This window comes from Phaseolus vulgaris, chromosome 9 (genome assembly GCF_051622355.1).
Source record: "Phaseolus vulgaris cultivar YP4 chromosome 9, ASM5162235v1, whole genome shotgun sequence".
Lineage (NCBI taxonomy): Eukaryota > Viridiplantae > Streptophyta > Magnoliopsida > Fabales > Fabaceae > Phaseolus > Phaseolus vulgaris.
This window is the reverse complement of record NC_143506.1, coordinates 21,181,969-21,205,640: the sequence shown is the minus strand read 5'-3', so window position 1 is coordinate 21,205,640 and position 23,672 is coordinate 21,181,969. Positions and strand designations below refer to the sequence as shown.

The 23,672-nt window shown below is 30.1% G+C and overlaps 2 protein-coding genes and 1 long non-coding RNA gene across 3 annotated transcripts; 2 read left to right on the top strand and 1 right to left on the bottom strand.

Annotated features, from left to right (window-relative positions):
• Nucleotides 1-2,381: 2,381 nt before the first annotated feature.
• Nucleotides 2,382-7,874, top strand: LOC137821826 (replication factor C subunit 3). Its single transcript, XM_068626591.1, has 9 exons — nucleotides 2,382-2,641; nucleotides 3,037-3,253; nucleotides 4,015-4,094; nucleotides 4,175-4,334; nucleotides 5,600-5,681; nucleotides 6,053-6,182; nucleotides 6,268-6,331; nucleotides 6,413-6,481; nucleotides 7,495-7,874. The coding sequence occupies exons 1-9, from the start codon at nucleotides 2,464-2,466 to the stop codon at nucleotides 7,592-7,594; spliced, it is 1,080 nt and encodes a 359-aa protein (XP_068482692.1). The 5' UTR covers nucleotides 2,382-2,463; the 3' UTR covers nucleotides 7,595-7,874.
• Nucleotides 7,875-14,946: 7,072 nt separating this feature from the next.
• On the bottom strand, nucleotides 14,947-17,065 carry LOC137823141 (NAC domain-containing protein 2). The gene is made up of 3 exons (XM_068628284.1): nucleotides 16,670-17,065; nucleotides 16,289-16,563; nucleotides 14,947-15,795 (listed from the first exon to the last, which is right to left on the bottom strand). The coding sequence occupies exons 1-3, from the start codon at nucleotides 16,827-16,829 to the stop codon at nucleotides 15,367-15,369; spliced, it is 864 nt and encodes a 287-aa protein (XP_068484385.1). The 5' UTR covers nucleotides 16,830-17,065; the 3' UTR covers nucleotides 14,947-15,366.
• On the top strand, nucleotides 15,678-17,958 carry LOC137823142 (uncharacterized). Its single transcript, XR_011083071.2, has 2 exons — nucleotides 15,678-15,811; nucleotides 17,485-17,958. It is a non-coding gene; the product is annotated as an uncharacterized LOC137823142 (long non-coding RNA).
• Nucleotides 17,959-23,672: the final 5,714 nt, after the last annotated feature.

The window sequence follows — 23,672 nt, the reverse complement described above, 5'->3', positions numbered from 1 at the left end:
ATCCCAATTACCTCCATAAATGATAATTTTAATGATAACAATATTGCACAACATGATTTAATTTTAATTATGATCACGGTAGGGATGGCAAATTGTGGAGTGTGAAAAATCCATATGGTTTGAGGTAGCTCATTTACTACTTAACTTCGTCAAGCTTTTTCCAAAGTCCTTGCTTGAGTTTGCACGAGAAAGGATACATATGAGAGGATATATAAACTTTCTTACTACTTTTGACACTAATAAAAAAGGTCGACAAATTATTATTTATTATATACTTGAAAATATTTTCATGTTTAAAAAGTTATATTAATCCATGTGATTAGTAGTTTCATTGTAGGAATGAGCCATGAGATAACCATTTAATTGCATGTGTTTTATAAGTTGTACATGTTCCGTAATTTTTTTTTTCAAGTTATATTACTTCACTTTCTCTCTATATATAGAGAGATTACTTCACCCGACTCTCCAAGGATAGATTAGACGAGCTAATATTAGACAAATTATTATTTCCTAACTTACTATGTTATTTCATTGAAAGTTATATTCAAAGTTGAGTTTTTTAAAAAGTTTTATTGAACATATTACTAATATAAGCTTCTACTCATATATGTACCAATCTATAAGTTGTATGAAGCATCTACTGGTTTATGCATTTTCTACAGGAAGCTTATCATACTTCATTCACTAAACTTGAACTACAAAAAACAAATTTTAACTTCAGTAAACAATAACAATAGATGTTTTAAGACACTAGACAATAATACTAATAATTATGTTTTACATTAAATAAATGCTTGAAACAAATTTAAAAGTGACTGAAATACATTAAAAATATTAAAATGGTAGGAAACTAAAATAGTTTATTAGATGATGATCTCTGTTCTCATTTTGTTTCTCATTTTTTTCCACTGTTTTTCTTATATCGAAAGTGTAACATGTATCCTTTAATTATAGGGTATGTTGTAATCATTACTTGTGGTTCCCTTGGAATGATTTAGTTTGGAATTCAATCATATTCAAATTGCTAGTTTTAGTGAAATGCGAGGTGACACATATAAGAATTGAGGTGGAATGATGAATTTATGAGGGATGAGACTCACTTTTTAAGTTTACCTTATGTGAAACATTAAAAGACATTTTCTTTCTTAAACTTATCTCCCCTTTAAAAGGATAAGTCATTTTTCCATTTAGCTTTACTTAATAAATTGTCTAATACATTATGACTTACCGTTTAGTGTTTCCTTGATCATCTAATGCTTTATTGAAATTGTCACCACTTTATTGACCTTTTACTATGTTTGATTGTCTAGTATAAGATTTACCATCTAGGTTTGACCTTTAAATTCAAGTTGATCGTATAATCAAAGTTTGATTGTGCAATTTTGGGAGTTAATTTGTATTTTTTTATTTTTTGAATGAGATTCATTAAATAATCCATTATTTGTTAGAACTATATAAGTTTGTGACAAAGACAAATAAAATATATAGATGTTCTTAATAGAAATTTGTACAATCATAAAACATACTAGATGATGAGAGTGTCTAATATGTTATTACTATTGTTGTTCTAAAATATTATAAATTTGTAGATGTTACAATATGAATATGCATGATATCTACATATGAATTGAGATGGTAAACTGGACATTGGCCTATGGATCAACTCAAGGTTCACTCCCCATTGAATTGAAATTTTCACTTGTTAACTTATTTTGTCCCGCCTTATTTAACATGTCATATTAACAGACTTGTTCGCCAACATATTATTTTACAAATTTAAAACTAAAATAAAAAATAATTTAAAAAATTAAATATTTTTGTATTATATTATTTAAACGATACAAATATGCTATTAAGACCTATAAACTAAGTTTCAATTATTAATTATAATAAAAATTTAATATAGAAAATAATAATTATTTTAATTTATATGGTTAGAAATATTAACTAATCAATTAAAAAACTTAAAAATATTTATAAATTAAATGTGCTTATAATACACACGTGTATATATATATAAATAAAAAATAATTGATTGACAATTTGATCCGTTAATCCATAAGAGTCAAGATTTTCAACGTATTTTAAGTCCCACACCGTTACACTTCCGTAGGTTATGAGAAATCCGAGAAAAAACACCCATTTTAATACTTTTTAACCCTTATTTATTATATATATATCTTTCACAATTATAGTGCACATATGATTAACATGATCTGAGATGGTGAATTTGTTGAAAATGTACATTATTAATTTGTAATTTTTGAAAGGTTGTTTTACTTTTTATATTAATTTAATAAAATACCAAGATAATATATTAAAATTAAAAGTAAGAAAAAAAAGAAGAAATACCCATTTTTTTGAGTGTGAATTCCCTAGAATGAGTGAATATGTATTTGGCGCCACAAAGCAGCAGTCACTATTGTCACTTCTGAGGAAGAGTTTAGAATCATTGGCCTATCAATGACGACCCATCCCATGGAAATCGACAGCGACGGCGATGACCACACACACTCCGCCGGCGAATGTGTCATAGGTTCCGAAGACCTTCCCGCTTTCGACAAGGCCATTCCGTGGGTTGAAAAATACCGCCCTCAGTCCCTCGACGACGTGGCCGCTCACCGTGACATTGTTGATACCAGTAAGACTCCCTCCCTCTCTCTCTCTACCTTTTTATCTCTAGGGTTTATGGTTCAAGTTGTTCGTCAGAAGCTCAATATTGGAATTTTCACTGTTACAATTTAGGTTATTTTTCTTATTTTGATCCGAGTTTTTTCCCCAACGGTCCTTATCTTAGGGTTTTAGGGATATGGAAGTGGTGGAAGTGTAGTAGTTTGATTGTGCAACCTGGTTGGCGAGGGAACGACATATCTTGTTTTTATCTTTTTAGTGTTTCATATTTAACTTGGTTTAGTGAAAATTAGGAAATTAAAAGGAACGTGTAATTGTACACTTGTAATATACTTTCTTGGATCTAATGTTTGTTGGTGTTTGGTTGATTGGTCATTGTTCTTTGTCTGTTAATTTGCTGTGTAGTTGATAAGCTGACCACAGAGAACCGATTGCCGCATCTTTTATTGTATGGCCCTCCTGGAACGGGCAAAACATCAACCATTCTCGCTGTGGCACGCAAACTATATGGTTCACGCTTCCGCAATATGATTTTGGAACTCAATGCATCAGATGACAGAGGAATTGATGTCGTGCGACAGCAGATTCAAGATTTTGCTAGCACTCAGAGCTTATCATTTGGGTTGTCTGCTCTGTCCTTTATTCCCTTACTTGTACACATCTTATTACTGCATACATGTGTTTACTGTCTCACGACTAGAAAAATTGTTTTCTGCAGTTTGTGTTGTTGGTTGGTCTGATTTCAAGTTGGCTGTTAAATTGATATTCCTTCAAGTTACTTTGTTTTCATGTGGTGATGGCTTTAGTTAGAAATATAGTTAACTAAGTTGAACTTGAAATCTTCAGAAATTTATAGTTTGATTATGCTCCCTGTGTTTCCTGTTCCGTGTTAATCATTTTCAGGATTCTGCATAGTGTATTTAGTCCACTGGTCAATTCAGAGGTTGTAGTGTTCTCCTTTGTTATAGTTGTTTGTTTGGCCCTATATCTCCTGCAAATTTATTTCTCTAACAATTGTAGTTTAGGTGCTAAAATTTGCTCCCACTCTTCTCATTATTATTTTCTATCCTGCAAGGTGCTGCTAATCTTCCAATATTTTATTGAAATATGCATTGCAGATTTTGACTCATACCTTTTTAACATAAATCCCTCACTGAGTGGTGTATAACTAGGGTAGTTATATTGCATACAATTTCTATTCATGATGCAGATATTACCACATAAAACATTATAGGCAATACAAGGACATTTATAGGCAATACTTTTGTGTTCATTTTAATTTTCAGTTGTGATGGTTCGGACATTTCCTTTTTGTTTATTGTTCTAGAAGTGGACTGAATCTGCAAGTTTGCGTTAACTGACTATCTAAAACTCTCTGTTCAGTGTTAAGTACTCTGTAAAACTGGTATTGTTAGATGAAGCAGATGCCATGACAAAGGATGCCCAATTTGCATTACGTAGAGGTGTGCACTAATTTTTATAATCTAATGCAGCATCAATGTAGTTTCATGAGTTATAGTGCTCTTATCTCCTTTTCATGCAGTGATCGAGAAATATACAAAAAGCACCAGGTTTGCTCTTATCTGTAATCATGTAAACAAGATTATTCCTGCACTTCAATCTAGATGCACTCGGTTTCGGTTTGCCCCTCTTGACGCCGTCCATGTCACTGAAAGAATGAAACATGTTATTAAGGCTGAAGGGTATGCTTCCTGTTCTATGTTATCTATTGTATGTGGTAGCTGGTGTCATGGACTACTTTTTTTTTTTTTTCTCACATCATCTGGAATCTTTTTATGACAATTTCTGTTGAATTATATAATTATATTCTCTAGGCTAGTTGGACACTTGTGCGTATTGAGTGCCAACATAATGATCATGAAGCAGATGAAGCTTTCATTGCTTATCATGGGAGCTTGAATTTAGTTTGTTCATATTTTAACATTTTTCAATAGTTTATCTTCTGAAAGCTGGTGATTGATAGTATTTCATGTGCTTAGTAAAATTCTGTTTCTTTCGGATATCAGTTTGTTCAGAGGGAAAGGGGCTGGGAGGGGTGAAAATGCACTTCCCATCTTTTCCTGACTCTATGGCTTATTCATTGATCTGCATTCAGTTTAGTATAGAAGGTTATTGTATATGTTTTTATTTGACTGTAGTGATTACCCTATTTGAAACATTTTCTTCTCTAAGAGGGTTGCATCTTTCTTTTTCTTCAGTTTTTTAGGTAAAAGGTCTGATTGTTCCAAACAGAAATTTGTAATCCTAAATGCAATATATAGTGAAATTAGCTTGAACTTTTATTTCATATAAAAAATGATGGTCGTATGTGTTAATGTTAGTTTTGATGCCTAGATTCATTTGTATATGTATATGTATAATGAAATACTCATCAAAAGGGATATTATACAGTCTAGTGAGTGAGTACTGATAATTGAATCATAGGCACGGTCAAAGAGAAATAAAGAGCCCATACAAGTCCTACAGTTTTAAACTTAGTGAGACCTTACTTGTGTGTGTATCTTTCTGTAACTGTTTGTATTCAGTTCAACTGCAAGTGTTCAAATTCTGGAATCACTTCAATTCTTTTTAGTTAATTAGCATTGTTAAATTGTTTAACGCAAACTATACTTCAATTTAGATTTTTAGGTTGTTTAGGAATCCTGAAATAAGTTTTTGTACGAAAAATTATGCTACAAATGCAGTAAAAACTCACCATTGGAATTTTATACTAACTTTGAATGAGTAAATGAAATTATAAGGTGCTAATTTCTGTGCAACTTGGTTGTACACGCTAATCTCCAAACCTTGTTATTGGTCCACTGCGTTTATAATTTTGTTATAAACATTTGTAATGTTGTGATTCAATTTTTGACTTAATAACTTAAAATATGATGTTTGGCATTTTGTAATTTGACTAGGCTTGATGTTCAAGATGATGATGTTTGGCATTTTGTAATTTGACCAGGCTTGATGTTCAAGATGATGGCTTAGTAGCTCTTGTTCGGCTTAGCAATGGTGATATGAGAAAGGCTTTGAATATTCTTCAGGTAAATATCCTTCAATTTTCTTACATACAAATCTATCTCAGCTAGCCCTTTTATTTTGATGTTTATTTTTCTTTTTCAAGTTAAGGATTAATTGTATAGATTATGTAGAACCAAACTCCATTTTGGTAATGAGTGTGTATACAGAAAAGTAATTTTCTCATTTATTTGTCTTATTTTCTTTAGATCCAAATGCTGGTTAGCATTCTTAAATTTTGGCTAACATGATTTTCTTCGTTCATCTTCTTCCCAAGTGTCAAGGAAAAGTACCAGCTTATGATTTTTAATCATGGGAAAAGTGTTATGAATTATTGCATCTTGAGTTTTTTTAACAATGGATTGCAAATTGCAATCTGTTTTTAATATTTGTGCAGTCAACACATATGGCTACTCAGCAGATAACAGAAGAAGCTATTTACCTGTGCACTGGAAATCCATTGCCCAAAGACATAGAGCAGATATCTTACTGGCTTCTAAACGAACAATATACAGATAGCTTTAAAAGTACCGAGTGACTTGTTAGCCTTTATTATTGTGTTTAATATTTATAAGCAATTTATGATTTTTGTTTGGTGATAATTTTAATTAGGAATAGAAGAAATGAAGACCAGGAAAGGGTTGGCCCTGGTTGATATTATCAGAGAAGTGATAATGTGAGTCTTGCGCATCATACTGATTGTCCAACATCCTGGCAACAATTTTTCCATCCTATTTTCACTTTATTGTTTTTGCAGGTTTGTTTTTAAGATTAAGATGCCTTCAGCTGTTCGAGTACAATTGATGAATGATTTGGCAGACATAGAGTATGTATTTCTTCTCTACTAACATGCTATTGTCCTTGTGCCTTGCCTGATGAACAGATGTTAGTTACATTAAACATATCTCTAACGTTGTAAAAAATGTATCTTCAACTATTTGAAAGGCCTTTAAATATGATTTAGGCCAGGTCAAGTTTTCATACTTAGGAAAAAGGCCAGGCCAAGCTGTGCTTTAAAACTCCTATAATAGGTAACGAGTTTGTCTAAAGGCCGACATTTTGCGAAAAGGAATTGCTTTATTTAGGTGAAGTCTAACTTGGTCTAACCCATTTCCGACTCTAATTGCGCAAGGGGTTGTGAACAACCATAGTAACGAAAGGAGAAAAAAATAATTTGGCTAAGTTTATTTAACGTGCATAAAAGAACAAATTTTTTGATCTCTTTTTTCCCATATCTTGGGCACTCGGATATTAGACTCTTTTAATAGTTAACAGAACTTAAGCTTCAGACTTTATATACGAGGAATGTTAATAGTAAAAAATGTCTTGCTTGTAGTCTTATTATATTACGCACATCTCAGAATTGCAGAAAATAAGAAGAGCTTCTTATATTTGTACCCTATGCGTTATGATGCTTTAGCCACATGCTACACTCCAAAATGCTTTTGTCATCTTCGTGCTGCTTGGCTCTTGTTAGGTAGCATCAGATCAATATATTATGGATGTCTAATAATTTATGGAAAGAGGAGTAGTAATACAATTTTTTTCCACACAATCTCATTTATTGGCTGAAATTTATTGCTTTGAAGAGATATGGTCCCTTCTATCCCTGCCCCCGGTCTCCCTACCCATTTTATTCTTTTTCCTCCCATTGTATTTTGCAATTTCCTCACTTTCCAGTGATTGTGGTTACCTAAAATGATAAAAAGTGTAAAGTATAATACGAAAGTTTAATAATCAGTAATAGGCCAAAGGGAAATAAGCTTGTATCTTCCTTCTGGTGTTTTTGGAATTATATTAGCTCTTCTGACAATGGGAATGAAATTTCATCTCTTCCAGGTACAGATTAAGTTTTGGGTGCAACGATAAGCTTCAGCTTGGATCGGTCATTGCTTCTTTTACACGTGCTAGATCCGCACTGGTTGCAGCTGCTACATAGCCTACTTCCTAATCCGGTCTACTGGGTGAGATTGCTTTCACATACTGTTGCTTGGCTTGTTTGATTTCCGTAGCATTGTTCACTGTTGAGAATGGGATTATGAGGATCTTAATTTATGTAAAGTGGTTTTCATCATAGGACATCTAGTCTGTTTTAAAGTTTACTTCCGTCATATTGCTATTCTAGACGACACCATTAGGATTGAAAAATTAGATAAATTAGCTGTTTTGACATCAATACAACGAAAACCCTTGGAATGTATGAAATTTTGCTTTGAAAATTGGAGGATTTATGAACCTTTTTTGGGGGATGGATGTTCCGACACGAATAGAAAATTGCACATCTTTTTACGTATTCCTGGGTTAAAAGTACTATACAACAGGACCCAGAAGTCGAAAACAACCCATTATTTCTGGGGCTTCTGTTTCTTTCAACCCAATTTGTTCAAAATGATGAATTTGCCCTTTTTATTTTATATCAACCATGACAATGGAGTTGTTTGACTTGGGATGATAACGGAGTGGGTATGTTGACTATCTCATTTCCTTTCTGTAAGTAAAAATCTATTCTTATCTCCACCATCACACCTAATAGGTATGGACTTTTTTTGCATCATCTCCATTCTCATCGGATAATCCCTTATGTATTTGTCTACTTATTGTACTTATTGTTCTAAATATTAATTAAATAATTTTTTATAAAAAATATTATACTCTCAAATATTCAATATCAAAAGAATATATACATTATTTTTTCTTTAATTTCAAGTTTCAAGAAAGAAATTATAATTGTTTAAATATCAAATAAAAATTTGACAAAGGTCAAATAACTATAAAAAAGAGTAAAAATATCATTCATTTAAAACCTAAAAATAAATTACAAAACAAATGAACAAAGAAAAGTTAATATAAATTTTGTTAGGTTACTTAATAAATTAAAGATGTTTTAGTAATTTAAAATAGAGATGAATATGAGAACATGAGTGTGGGATGTGATGGATACCTATATATATATATACCCAATTTTAAAGATTGGATATTAATTATATCTGTACTCAGTTAATGGAGGGATTTTTTTTTTTTTAAAATTGGAATGAGTTTAGACAATACTTGTCGGGACGACTTCATTGGTCATCCATATATTGGACTTTAGTTCATTAAATTTTTCTTAGATGGTACAATTATGAAGTTTTTCCGAGTGAGTAAACTAAAATAGTAACTTGAGTTTTAGTGTTTAGGTAGTAATTTGAGTTTTAGTGTTGCTAAATGTTGTACGTTATGAAAGCTAAATATAACAATTTTTGAAATGTATGATATGATAAAATATCTACATAGAAGAATTTTGGATTATATAATTTAGATTAATACTTTTCAAGTCATGTAATTGAGAATCTTATTTTTGGAATACGAATTTTGAATTTGATAATTTGGAATACTATTTTGCATTTTTAGTTTTGAAATATATTGAAAAAGAAAGTTTCATATCATCATTATCTATTGAATGTGGTTCATTTTTATTTTTTCAATCCATGTTCCAATTTTGGATGGAGTGTGTTTCCAATTTTAATCACCCGGATTTTTTTTCGATTACCAATTTTGGATGTTTCACTCATGTAACAACTTTGCCCTCCTTTAGAAACAAATTTATTCATTGTGTCATTCCAGTTGATTATCCCATAGCCAACAAATGATAAAAATTTTACAATCTAGAGACTAAACAATTTTTTATTTATAAGAACATGCTTTCTCATGAAACAATTTTCCTTTCAAGAAATTGACTTCTTCTAAAGATATTTCCTCCTTTATTGGTGATATGATCATTCTTTTGTTCATTATTACTCATCAATCTAATGAGCTCCACAATGCATATGAAACATAGTGTTGATGTATTTGAAACCTCAAGTCAAAGATAATCTCTAGTGTATCTCTAGTGTATAATTTTATTTATTTATTTATTTGTATGATTATTTATTCACTAGCACTTCACACCCTTATGCCATTCAAAAGTTTTATTCTTGAAACTATCTCAATTCAAAATACAAAACCTTTATCTACCAAAATTTCACTACATATGAGCCTCAATTTTATCATTAAGTAGATTCTTAACCTGAATGAAGAAATGTTATGGCTTAATAAATCAAGACTCTAGAAGATAACGACACTCAACTTTTAGTTCCTTTACCTAAAAGCAAAACACTACATAGGATTCAAGACTTTTCAAATTGAAAGACAATATTGATGGTCAATTGACATACGATACTCTACCTATTTCCCTTCCTTGATACCCACTAAGTATATGAAAAAATAATACTTGCAATTTTTTTTTATACTCGCGAGTATCCATGGATATTTGTAGATATTTCTTTATTCTTTTATTTTTAAATAAAATAATTTAAAAAATATTTAAAATATAAATTAGATAAAAATTAATTTTAAAATATAATTTAAATAAAATTATATAATACAATATTAGTGCAAATAAATTTGATCCTTTTAAAAAGCAAAATTAAATAAGTTGCACTACAAAGTATAAGTTTTAAAAAATCAATCTTTTTAAAAACTTCAATTTCATAGGTATAAATAAAAATATAAAATGAAATTATAAAAAATTCTTCAATGATTAATATTTTTCTCTCTAATAACTTTATTTTGATCATTGATTTTTTTTATAAAATATTTAAATAAAATTTACTAACAATATTAAGTAGGTAGTGAGGATACTCATACCTATCTCTCAATAAGTGGGTAGTTATAATTCTTGATAGACATTTTCTTCATGCTTGCTTCTTGATTTTTCTTGAATTTTTTATGGAAGATGTATGAAGCTTTCGGAAATGTGGAGGAAGAAAAGTTAGGATCATGACTATTTTGAGTAGAGAAGTGGAAGTAGCCTTCTGACACATTAGACCAATTTACTAAGAAAGATTTTAAGGAAGATTAAGAGTAAGATAACCTAGAGAAAGCTTAGACAAGTGTTTTGACTACAATTTCACAACATAACACTTATTTAATTTCAAGTTGAATTATATATAATTTATCCACTTATTTATAGTGTAACGAGTTCAACAAATTGAAGTCAAAATTTGAAAAATTAAGAAATAAACTCTCAAATGAGGAGATGTAATGTGGACTTATATCTTTCATGTGTAGCTCACGTCTTTCATATCAAATCCTCTCCATTCACGAGCTTCCATGTGCTCCTTGCCAAGGTGGATCTGCTCCTGCCATATTCTAAACGATCTAGGTTATATTGGGCTCAAAGAAGCCCAATTGAAACCCTAATTAGATGTTCCTAACCCTAACTAGTCTTATTCAACTATTAAAAAAAATCTATTATATACAAATTTGGAAGGATGGTTTGGAAGTCTTCATCCTCCTTATTTTGTGGGTGTTTATGGTTGGGCGGTATCCATCATCCCCTACCTCTTGGGAGGATATGTCCTCAGATCTATAGTCATCACCAGCTAAGTTAATGTATGAAGAATCTATTGATCATACATTTAAGTGTAGTCTATCACTTATTACAAGTTGAAGTCTATTTTTGGTTAAAGTCTCTTTTCCCACCTAACACTAAATTTAATCTTTTAGCATATGAAAATTTAGCATACCAAAAAATAGATCACTTAATTTTGTATTTTTCTTTGGTGATTCTTTTATTTCTTGAATGTTTGTCAAATAAGATATTATGTGAAAGTTTTCAGTAGTATATCTTGATTTTTCAATTGACACAACTATGCTCTTCCAGCATAATAAATCTCTTTCATTTTATTTTTAACCACCCTCACCATTAAAAATCTAAACATATAAATATTTATTATTTTATTTATGAACTTGTCCAAAAATAATTCTTCAATTTTACTCATCTCAGAATTGAATATCAAATAATTAATAGATTAACCAAGATCCTTTCTACTATTATCTTGAATCATTTTGATGGATAACTGCATAATCATAAGCATTTATTCTCCAAATTAAATAAATATTATATATAATTCATTATTCTATTTATTTTATTATTTAAATGGGTTCCATTTATTAGTAAGTTGCTATTCTATATAATTGCAAACTTACATAATTGGAAAATTAGTGAAATAATGATTATATAATATAATTACTTGATTGTAATGTAATGATTTACATTCCTTTAAGTAAAATAAAGGGGTTTAAAGAATTAAAGTGTGGATCCAACAAAATAAAATTTAGCATAGCATTTGAGACGTTGAATACAAAATTCAGCGTGCACAATCCATTGTTAATGCTATAATCACGAAGAAGTGATTAAATAATTGAATTGGGATGGTGACGGAGAAAAGAAAAATATTCAAGATTAGTATATATTATTTTCTAAATTTAAAACTTCTTATTTATAATTATTCGTTTTATTTAACTATGAATTGAGTAGATGGTATCTATTTTTCCTTTATTCCTTAATTTGATCGATTGTTTAACTAATATACCGAGTGGTGATACTCTTAAGTTTTGGACCATATTTAGATTTTAATTAAAATTAAATGATCAATAAAAACTTGTTTGATTATAGGAATGTCACATTGGTACCTAAAATACCATTCAGACCACAGTTCCAAAACTCAAAATGTTAGTATAAAGGTTGTCTCGCGGGGTAATAAAATACCTAACAAAACACTTCTGTTATACTAAACATATCATTTGTCCACTGAATAGGTTTAATGTAAGATTGCTTGCTTCTCCATCACTCACTCTTCAACTTGTTTAAGGGGTTGGTCAATTTCCACTAGCTTACACCATTTTTTTTAGTTAGATAATTAACTATTGCAAGGGCTTTATATGTTCAGATGCTGTTTCTGGTGGATAAGAATTAAAAATAATGTTCTAAAGGGTTGAAAAAACAAAATTATGGATTAAAAAATTGATTTCTTCCTGTTTGGACTAAGAATGTCCTTCTCATTGATCAAATTTGATTTTCGGTTATTTGAATGTCCATAGTCTCCGTTTAATTGTCGGTCTGAGTTGAAATTTTAGATATGTAAAAAAAAAACACTTTTCATGGTGATTGAGTGTAATAAATAATAATAAATATATCTTGATAGGATATTTGTTGGAGATTCTATATCAACTAAAGATTAGAGTTTTTCATTGTATATAAGTGGGTGCAAACCTCAACTTCATGAGCCGATTTTATGGAATTGAGTTAGGATTAAAATTCACTTTATAATAATATTGATTTAAAGAGACGAAAATTAGGTGTTCATGCTTATTATGGACCTTAGATTAATATGATTTTCATAGTTAATTCCCATATTACTTTGACACTAATTTTCCTCTTATTTTATCTTTAGATATCAAGATATTTTTATTAAGTATTTGAGATATATTTATTTGAACAGTTAGGTACCTCAGATATCTCGGATAGTAGAAAATATAATCTCATACCATTCAATTCAGACACTGAAAATGCTCATTATTAGTTTTACATATCAAAGCATAGGAAGAAAACTACAAGTTAATAAATTGTGATTGAAATACGCACGTTAACATTTCTGTATACAAAATACTGCCATCTAATAGTCCGCAGTATGAAAATATTAATTCAGTCAAATGCGCACACATCCTCAGTAATTGTGGTAGTTGATATATACATTTTTGTTATAATTTAACAACGCGATAATAGCGTAATACAACGTCAATAACACAAGGTCAAATGAATTAACTAGTCTTTTTCAATGTTAATTGAGTCTCTGTTTTTAATTGTAGCTCATTCAGCGCACTCTATAATAATATCCATTCACTGCTTAAACAAATTGTATTGGTTCGGTTAGAACCTCAATATCATAATTTGGAAGTCAGAATCACATTCATATTTTATATAGTCCAAGTTGGAAAAACTTATTTAGAATTATCTAATTGTTTTAACACTTTTTTTGGTATTTGAAAGAGTTTATAAATTAATTTTCAGCTTATTTCAACAAACTTTGCGTGCTAGCTTGTGAAAATAATTTATTTTATTTTTTTCTATAATTATAGAAACAACTTGTGTACAAGTATTTATATTCATAGAAACATCTTTAATTAAGACTCGATCGAGTTGATAATCCCTTCTCCCACAGTCATAACCCATACTGTGTTCGGCCGTGGTTTGTTTGTATTCAAATTTCATTCCACCGTATTGGAAACAATGGGCTTACAGAGCCCAATTTTCCTTAAATTATGGGTCAATCTAGTTATAGATTGTCAAATTCTCCCTCCACCCCCATATTTTTCTTCAACATCTCCGTATTAATTATAAAAAGTCAATTTTAATTTTTTAAAGTTATTCTAAATAAAAGTATAATTTTAAATTTTTAAATAATCTCCATTGTACCTCCAATCCTTATATCTCATATCCAGTTGTATACATTCTTTTCTGTCGTAACAGTTCTATTTTTTTTCCAACCACAACAGTTTGAGATAGTTCCACAAGTGAAGATTTTTTATTTGATTTTTGTACTTTATTTTTGCATTTTTTTGATTTTTTTTAATTTTGTACCTTCTAGAAAAATAACTAAACTAATAATAAAAATAAACATATTTTTTAAAATATTTTTCTATTGTATTTGATTCAAATTTTTTTATTATTTAAAGAGAAATAATTTATTCATTATTAACTTATATTTTTATGATATAAATTAATGTAAATAATTTAATATTTTTATTTAACTTTTTTAGTATTTAAAAATAATCAAACATATTTTTCTAAAGTAAAAAGGAATCAATTTAAATGTGATATCTAATAAATTTCGGTTTTTATAAAATTTTTATTTAAGATATTTTTAATTTTTTAGTATTTTTATTTATATATTTTTTGCTATTAAGAGAAAATTAATGTAAATTTGATATTTTATTAATTTTAATTTAACAAATAAGGTATGGAGATTTTAGAGGATTTGACTTATTTGATATGATTTAAGAGAGAAGTCTTCATTCCAGAAAGGAGTAAAATATGGCCACCTTACGTAAAATTTGTTAATATTACTCTCTAACTAGAATTGACATTTCAGTAATCATCAGTTTGAGCGCAGTGACATAAATGAAGAGACTGAAACGCAATATTTTTAATTAAAAATTAAATTAACAATTAATACTTCGAAGAGCATATCTAAGTTTTTGCATTTAAAAATTGAAATGATTTATGTAACTTCAACACTTGTGGTTGGTAAGGATAATGCACGCTCTGTTGACCTTAAATTAATAGAAGGTTGATTTTTCTGATGAAAGAGAGTTGTGTGGAAAAATGAGAAATAAATGTCACACCTTAGCCTTCATATAAAAACTACGAGTCCCACCACACATGGATTGGTTCATCTTGAAGTTAAAACTTGAGATTGCGACCAAATATGAAATAGTAATAATAACATATATATGATTAAAGAAATATAAATTAGAAGGTGGGAATTGAGGTTTCACATTTGGTGTTTTGGTGAGAGGAGCTTGTATCACATGAAGACAACCTGTAGTGTACCTATCTATGTTCTACAAGAGCTGTACACATGCTACTACTAGGGACAACTCCATCATGCGCCGTTCGATTGTCTTCATCGCATACCAACATACCCAACCCCAACGCTGGACCCAACACATGCCCTCCAAACTTTTTTTACATTTTTCTCAGCCCAAAGCCTCCGGTAATCAATAATCGTGTGCGTGATCGCACAGGCACACTCATGGACCTTCAGTCTCGTGCTGCCGTGCAATGCGAATGCGTGGTGCTGTGTGTGGCCGTGGGCGACGTAGGAATCTGTTGTGGGGGTGTGAAAATCAAAAGGGCTTTGGCCAGTACATGAACATGTCCTGAAGCGGCGACATCTGAATGTTGTTGTTGTTATTGCTCGAGAATTGGCTGAAGCCGTTGCTCAGACTGGTATCCATGTAATACGGAAACTCCAGGCTCTTCTCCCACTCGTTCCACTTTGGCTCGCTCTGCACCTCGCTCGCGAATTCCGGCGAAACCACCTGCTCCGAACAGCTCGAGTCCGTGTGCAGCTTCGGGATTGAATCCGACGGGTCGAAGTACATGTAATCCGTCATCGCCGGCGGAAGACCTCCTCCGCCTTTCAGAATCTCCGGCTTCTTCTCTTCGATCTCCGGCGATTCGATTTTCCGGCTCACAACTACGTCGGTGCTCGGTTGTAATTTCTCGATCGTGCCCTTCTTGTTGTAAATACGGCACAGCACCCAATCATCCAACTGCAGAAGGAAAACGGTTAGATTAATTTTTCATGATTTATTTATTAATTAAAATGAATGTAAATTTAATTGTTGAATGGGATGATGCATGTGAGAGAGTTAAGAAAGGGATAATTTCTATAAAGGGAAAGGGATAATTGGGATTTGGAGAAGATTTTTTTTTTTTACGGCAATTATTGTTTGATTAGGGTAGGGGGTTTAGTTGGTTTGGATGTGATGTTAAGTTTTGGGCCCAAATAAATCAGCCCACAGCAGATACGGGGGTAAGTCTTCAACTAGTGAAGGTTCCGCGTGGTTGTGATCACATGATAAAGGTGGGATAACATGTTAGGACCATACATTTTGCATGGTTTCCAGCAAAATCATGGACTTATCCGGGAGAATTATTATTATCATTATCATCCTCAGCTTCATGAAAAGCCAGTGGGACCCTCCAAGGGCTAAACTCGTAATTTAATAAAATTACTCTTGAACTAGGAAGCGATGTATATACCCTTAGGCTGTTCTTTTTGCGAACGGAGCGATCTACATCAGCCAGACGATACTCGTGCATGATCCAATTGCTTTTGTCCCCTTTCGGAGCTTTCCCAGCGTAAAACACCAACGCTTTCTTTATCCCAACCGCTTTCGGCTGACCAATTGGCTTATCCGCCCCGGTTGCCTTCCAGTAACCGCTTCCCGCCGCCCGGTTCGGCCTCGAACCGTTCGGGTACTTCCGGTCCCGCGGTGAAAAGAAGTACCACTCCTTCTCTCCGTAAGAAGCCAATCCTGGAAATTAAAAAGTTGCATTTCAAATGATAATAGTTAGTTGATTTAAAAATTATATATATATATAAAAAAACTGGATTGAAATGAAGAAGACTGCATTAATTACCGGGAAGGTCCCAAGGGTCGTATTTGTAGAGGTCGATTTCGGCGATGATGGGAACGGCGATGGGCTGCGAGGCGCATTTGCGGCAGAGATAGTGCATCACGAGCTCCTCGTCAGTTGGATGGAATCTGAAGCCTGGGGGCAGTTGAAGCTCTGATGCCATGTTTTTGCTCTAAGAATATTATTTCTACCCTGAGATTGATCTCTGGTTCTCCCTATATCCCTCCCTACTTCAAGACTAAGACCAACTATGGTGGCGGCGCTTGAAACTTATTTCATAAGGGAGAGGTGTTTATTTATAGGCGATTTGGGAACACGTGGCGGCAGGAGCCAGCAGTTTCTAGAACACACATGGGCGATAATGTTTAGGCAGTGGGCCTTTGATTTTCCATCTACTTTTTTTTTTCTACTTTTTTTCTTTTTATTATATTCTATTACATAAGACCTTTGTCCTTTTTTATTTCTTACCATATGCATTACGTGGTTGCCTCATGGAGCAGAGCGTGGGAAAGAAAGGAATTAGGAAGAAAAGGCATTTATTTTTGTCTTTAATTATACATGCCATTATTTGTTTAATCTAATTTCAAATCAATGCTCCATCGTTAGGTGAGGTGACAATTTTAAAATTCAAATCTAATATTACATAAGTTAACAGTTAAGGTTAAGGTGAAAAGGGCCGTCATTATCTACTTATATTTTTAAAAAGTTGTGAAATGTGTATTTCTTTTTATTTTGTACTGTGTTCTGATTCCTTTTACATTTCCTTTTATTTTCTGGTGTTCCTTTTATACTTTATTTAATGTCTATTTCAATGGCAGTTTTTTTTAAATAAAGAAGGTGGGTGATGGGTAAGCGGACACGTGTCGTGCTATCAACTGTGGTGCGCGCGTGTCGAGAGCCCACACGTGGTGATTTTGTCACTGCTTACGACACTGGTTTTGGAGCGAAGTGTGGGCTAGTCGGTTGGGGCCCACGGCGTCGATGGTGTTGCATGGAATCGGCGCGTTAATTTGACTTTTGCTGCAGAAATCGGACAGTGGATGAAGGGACACGTGTGTCACATATGTGTATTCACGTTGGATCATCATCTCGCGTGATTTATGATTTGGAGCTTTGTAGCTTTTCTTCTACGACATATGGCCCCACCTCACCGCGTAATCTCTAGCACCTCTTCCATATTCCTATTATTTTCTAATTTTTTCCTCCTTTATCTTTCAGTTTTCACCTCCTAAAACTTTTAGGTTGTTTTCCAAGAAAAATATTCAAATTTCAACCAAATTTTAGCATATAAATTTTAAATTCATTATGTATATATAATCAAATATTTTATATGTAGTATTAATTCCAACTGACTTAGTAAATAGTGAACAAAACAACTTGTTTAGTTGCTAGAAAATATTTATGAGGTAATAATAAGTGAATTGTTAAGTTTAATAAACTTTGTATTATATATTTTTTTAAATAACTTTGATATTATATTATAAATTTAATTTTATATTGTTAATTTATAAAATAAAATTTATATTTATTTATAATTATGAAATGTTTTTTTTACGTGGAATGTATAACAATCTAAATGAAGTGTTTTAAATAATTTATTCAATTTTTATTTTTTTTAAGTTTTTATGTTAAATATAACTATGCAACTTGACATTTCAGTTAGACTGACACCTCAAGTAACAATAATCTTCAATCATCACATAAAAAATATTATTAAAAAAAATACAAAAATATGGAAAAACTATACCAAAACTCATATTTTAATAAAAACGATACATAGATAGATTATACTTATTCATAAATATTTATAAGAACATACTACATGAAAGTTTATTATACCAATGATATGATTCTCTATGAATAAATTTATTTATTTATTTTTTGGATTCATTAAATAATTTATTACTCGTTTATAATTAACCTATTTTAATAAATTTTTTAAGAAGGCCTATTTTAATACTTTTGTTAATGATGTTTATCATGATAAAAATGTATGAATTGAATAAAATATATTATTAAAGTTTTAACATGAATTCTTATGTGATACGAGGTTACTAAACACGTATTTAAGTAAGTTGCTATAGTTTATTCAATTAGTTTATTTGTGGTACTTTTTAAAACGACACAATTCATGTTGTATATGATACATGTCTCGATAATTTTTTGAAACTTGTGCATAATCAACATTTTGTATTTTAATATATGTTTTAATAGACTGAAGATATATTGTTATGCATCAAATCATAATTGGACTTTTCTTTATTTGGGTCATAATTGGGTATACATAATATGGCAGGCTTTATTAAGGTTGGATTCGTCTTAGTCTATAATTTGAGGAAGGAATTTAAAAGGTCATGCAAGAAATCAGAGGGACCGCGGATAAGACTATATTGCTATGTTAGACGAAAGTGCACTTGAAATTATAGGTTGATGATAATGATGTTAAGCTTCTTTTGCATAAGAATGGGTTTATGCCCAACTATTAGAGATGCATACTTTAATTACAGTCCTCTACGAGTATTAAATGGTGTTAGAAATTTAGAAAATATATAAATGAAATAAATCTCATCTTATAGATTATTTTTATTAGAATGAAATAAACTTAAAGTTATTTTTTAATATATTATCAAAATTTATTCTATGAAAACTTTACATCAATTAAAAATAAATTAGATTATAATATTTAAATGAGATAAAATTTATTTTATAACCAATTTTATAAGGACGTGTCAATCTAGTGAGAGTATGATGATTTTTTAATTTCTTTGTAAGATAAGGCATCTAACTCTTATGTATATTAAGGTAGTTGATTTTGAAAATTTACATAATGAATCAGAATTGTTATTTAAAGCTCGTAAATTAAACCACGACGCCAAAGAGTTACCAAATCTTAATTGTTAGTGCGTACATATACACTATTTGTTTTTTAATTTTGCTTTTGTGAAATCTTTGATAATTAAGAAAATATTACTTAATAGAATGAATGAATTCGCGTTTTAAAGGTTGAGAATATTAACTATTGTGTTGATCATTATTAAGATAAAGATAATAAACTGAATGAATGAAAGATCTGCCAAAAGTCAAATTGATATTCCATTAAGAATAAATTGGAGAAATATAAAAAGTCATAGTGGGTCAAGTTAATTGCATCATGTTTTATTTGTCAATTGCAATATCATAAAATACATATCTTATTTGCATTCGCATAAGGAATGAAACTATAACATGTATAACATTACGTGATTCTTTGCTGAGTGTCAATGAGTTTAGGGTTTAGTGTTTAAGATTGATTGAAAATGGATGGATACGCTTCATTGAAATGAACAGATGGACTCATTCATCAAGATTATACAAACTGAAATTAATAATCCATTTTATTACGGGATAAGTTGACAAATTGCGAACTGATTCATAATTTTTTAATAATTTTTTAATTTTAAATCTATTTACTTAATTGTAGTAGTTAGTATCACTTTTTTTACATTAGAATTGTAAAAAAATTAAATCAAAATTTAATATTCTAATTAAAAAAGTTTAATATCTAAAATAAATATCAACAATAATTTAATAAATCAAAATGATGTATAAATAAATTAATATAAATAAAATTTTATATAAAACATGTACTATTACGGATCTTAATTTCAAAAACATGATTTTCTTTTTAAAAGTACAAAAATAAAAAATAACAGAATGACAGTCTCGATTAGTGTCATTCTCGATTAGTGAGTTAAACAGATCAACGAAAAAAAAATTGGTTAATTAAAAAGTTCACTCGAGCATTTAAATGAGGGGAAATCGGATTCCTTTTACAATCATTATTTCTTTATGGTAATACAACTTTAATTTTATTAGCGAAAATTGTATAATAGTGTTGAATTCTATTTGAAAGGATATACAATATGGAAGTTTTTAAGGTTAAACTAAAACCTTTTTTCAGTATACACATTCTATAATATATATCTGAAAAACTACACAATCTTTCTCTTACACTGGTATGATAAATAAATAAGCATATATATATATATACATATGTATATATATTGACATTTTATTATCTAACACGACATTATTGTATTTATTAAGTGTCAAATCTTACATTAGGTTGATCTTAGCATGCAATAATGATTGAACAAAATTCTTTTACATGTTTGGACTCGGTTTTTTCAAGATGATTTAAGGATAATATATTGATATATTATAATGTCATATGTTAGTTGAGATTAAAAAAACAAAAGCAAGTCAAAGTACAAAATGCAGGTAAGCTATAAATATTACTTTTTTTTTAAGCTTAAATCACTTTGAAAAAATATCACAAACAGAAAGCTCCAAATCATTAAATTTTAAAAAGCTCCAAATCCTTAATTTTAAGAATTTGTTTTTTTATTACGAGAACATGGGTTATATTTTTTTTTTAAAGTTCACCTGCTATGAATTAAAATAACCAATACTTTGAAGAATTTACTTGTTCCATTATGGTTGCTGTTTTTATAAAAATCATTTTGATCATATATATCTATAATAATATTTTTTTTAACATGAAATTTGTTAAAATAATATTATTTGGATCAATAGGATGCTTAGACATTTAAAACTGAAATTTTTATAATCATCTTTAACTTTAGTCTTGGATGATATCCAAAGTTAATTTGTAATTAAGAGTTAATTTGTAATTAAGAGCTAAGAATATAAGAGCTAATTATGCAAATGGTCCAATTCTATACAAGCATTTATAAATTATTTTACGACAAAAGGAAAACTTCAATCAAAATCCTATAATGACTCATTCCTACTCTTTCCCACGTGTGATAATGTTAAATTTATGTAGAATTAAATGCTCAGACAGGTTTGATTTGATCTTTGACATTGAACATTGAATGTTGAAACTTGATTACAAGTTTGGTCAAAGTAGACAATAGCAGAGGAAGTTACCTAGCAACTACCCTAGTCGAAGGCTTTATTATTTTCCGTTCTTATTTTTAGGAAAACTTTTATTTTGATACTACAAATATTAAAAACCACACATTTAACAATCTTTATAGTAATATAATAATATTTTAAATTAACAAATAAAATAAAAATAAGAAAGATGTTAATTAAATAGAATGTTAGGTGTATGTTTTTATTTTAGATGGTGTGAATGTATCCGCATCTTTAATTTTATGGATAAATATTTCTCGTCCAACATTTAGTGTATTTTTATTTCATTAATCATATTTTTGTTTTTGGTTGAAAGTAGAAAAATAGAAAAACAAGTTTGAAAAAAATAAAGAAAGACGATAATCTTTTACTAATATGGTCAACTTTTACAAATTAATTATTAAAATTGATAAATTTTTTAAAAAATATTAAAATTGATAAGTTATTAATTTTCACTACAAGAAAATTATAAAATAAAAATCAATTGTAGAGACAAAAAATAGTTAGTTGCTATAGTGACCAAATTAGAGATATTTTAGAGACAAAAAAAATTTTAGTTTCTAAATTAGTTCTATTATTATTAAATAGTTTATAAATTGGTATCTAATTAACTACCAAAGTTTTAACTACCAATTATTTAGATTCTAAATTTGGTATCAAAAACTTTGGTATAGTTAATTAGATACCAATTTAGAAACCATTTAACAATAATAGAAACGGTTCTCGAACGGGTGTTGGGGCCTAGAGAATGATTGCTCTACTTCTCCCTTCGGTCGGTCGTTGTCACTCTCAGCTTCCTACTTCGTCTTCCTCCTCTCGGTCGTTTGGTCTCACAGGATGGGATGGTACCTGCAAAAGACACTCCGACGATCAAGTCAGTCAAGGGGTCGACACTTTGTTGTCAGAGTACTAAATAATGACGTACCTGATTCTTGGAATCTGTGCTATTTATATTACCTTAATGGGCCTTCGTTGGTGGGCCGAATTAGGATGTTGGTTCATGTTTAGGATTGTGATAAACAACTCTTAATTATGGATTAACCCTACTGACTTAGTCAACCCATGACTCGTCGTCATGGGTCGGTCGGCCACGTGTCATAACGTGACATTCTTATCGTGGTCGAGTGGTTCGAGTTCCTGGTCGACTCATTAAGTCATTCGGTCGTACCAGTACAAAAACTAATTTAGAAACCAAAATTATTTTTAATTTCTAAAATGATCTCTAATTTAGCCACTATAGCAACTAATTATTTTTTTGTCTCTAAAATTGGTTTCTATTTCATGATTTTCTTGTAGTTTAATAATTGTTGGAGATTCTACATCGATATTAACCGTGCAAACCTCATCTCATAAATCAGTTTTATAAAATTGAATTAGATTTAAAATATTTACTTTTTAATATGATACCATAGTCATTTAAAGTCTATACTAGTGAGAGTTTATTGTATTTATCATATTACTTGTAATTGGATTGTTAGAAGAAACATTCATGATATATAATCTCACACACAAATTGAAAGATATATTATGATATTATTATAAAAATTATTATATTTCATAATGAATACAAAATCTGATGTTATAAATAAATTTTATAATATTGAATCATATTTAAAATTTATTTCTTAATGATAATTATATTGTGAAATTACATAATATCAATAAAAGAATCCAAAAAACCGATAAGCATTGATGTGACGTGAGACTTAGGGTAGTTAGGTAAATTAGTGGTTGTGAGTGGATGTATATGAAAGTCATGCCGTTTGGTTCATTCATTTTCGGTGTTCGGTGCTTTGTAGTTTACATGCCTCTTCCATCCCTCCCTCACTCTACAGTGCATGTTTTTTCTGTGCAAATCCATGCTACCAATGGTTCATGCTCATTGCTCCATGGTCCACACTCTAGGTTCACATTTCACTAAATTTCAATACACCCACAACAACAATAAATTATTCTAGTTTTTAATATGCCGTTTTGACTTTTCTATATTAAAATTAACATACTCCACTTTTAAAATAATTGTTTTAATCCAACCATCTAAATTAAAACTTTCCTAGTTAGAATATTAATGTTCACTCATACATTA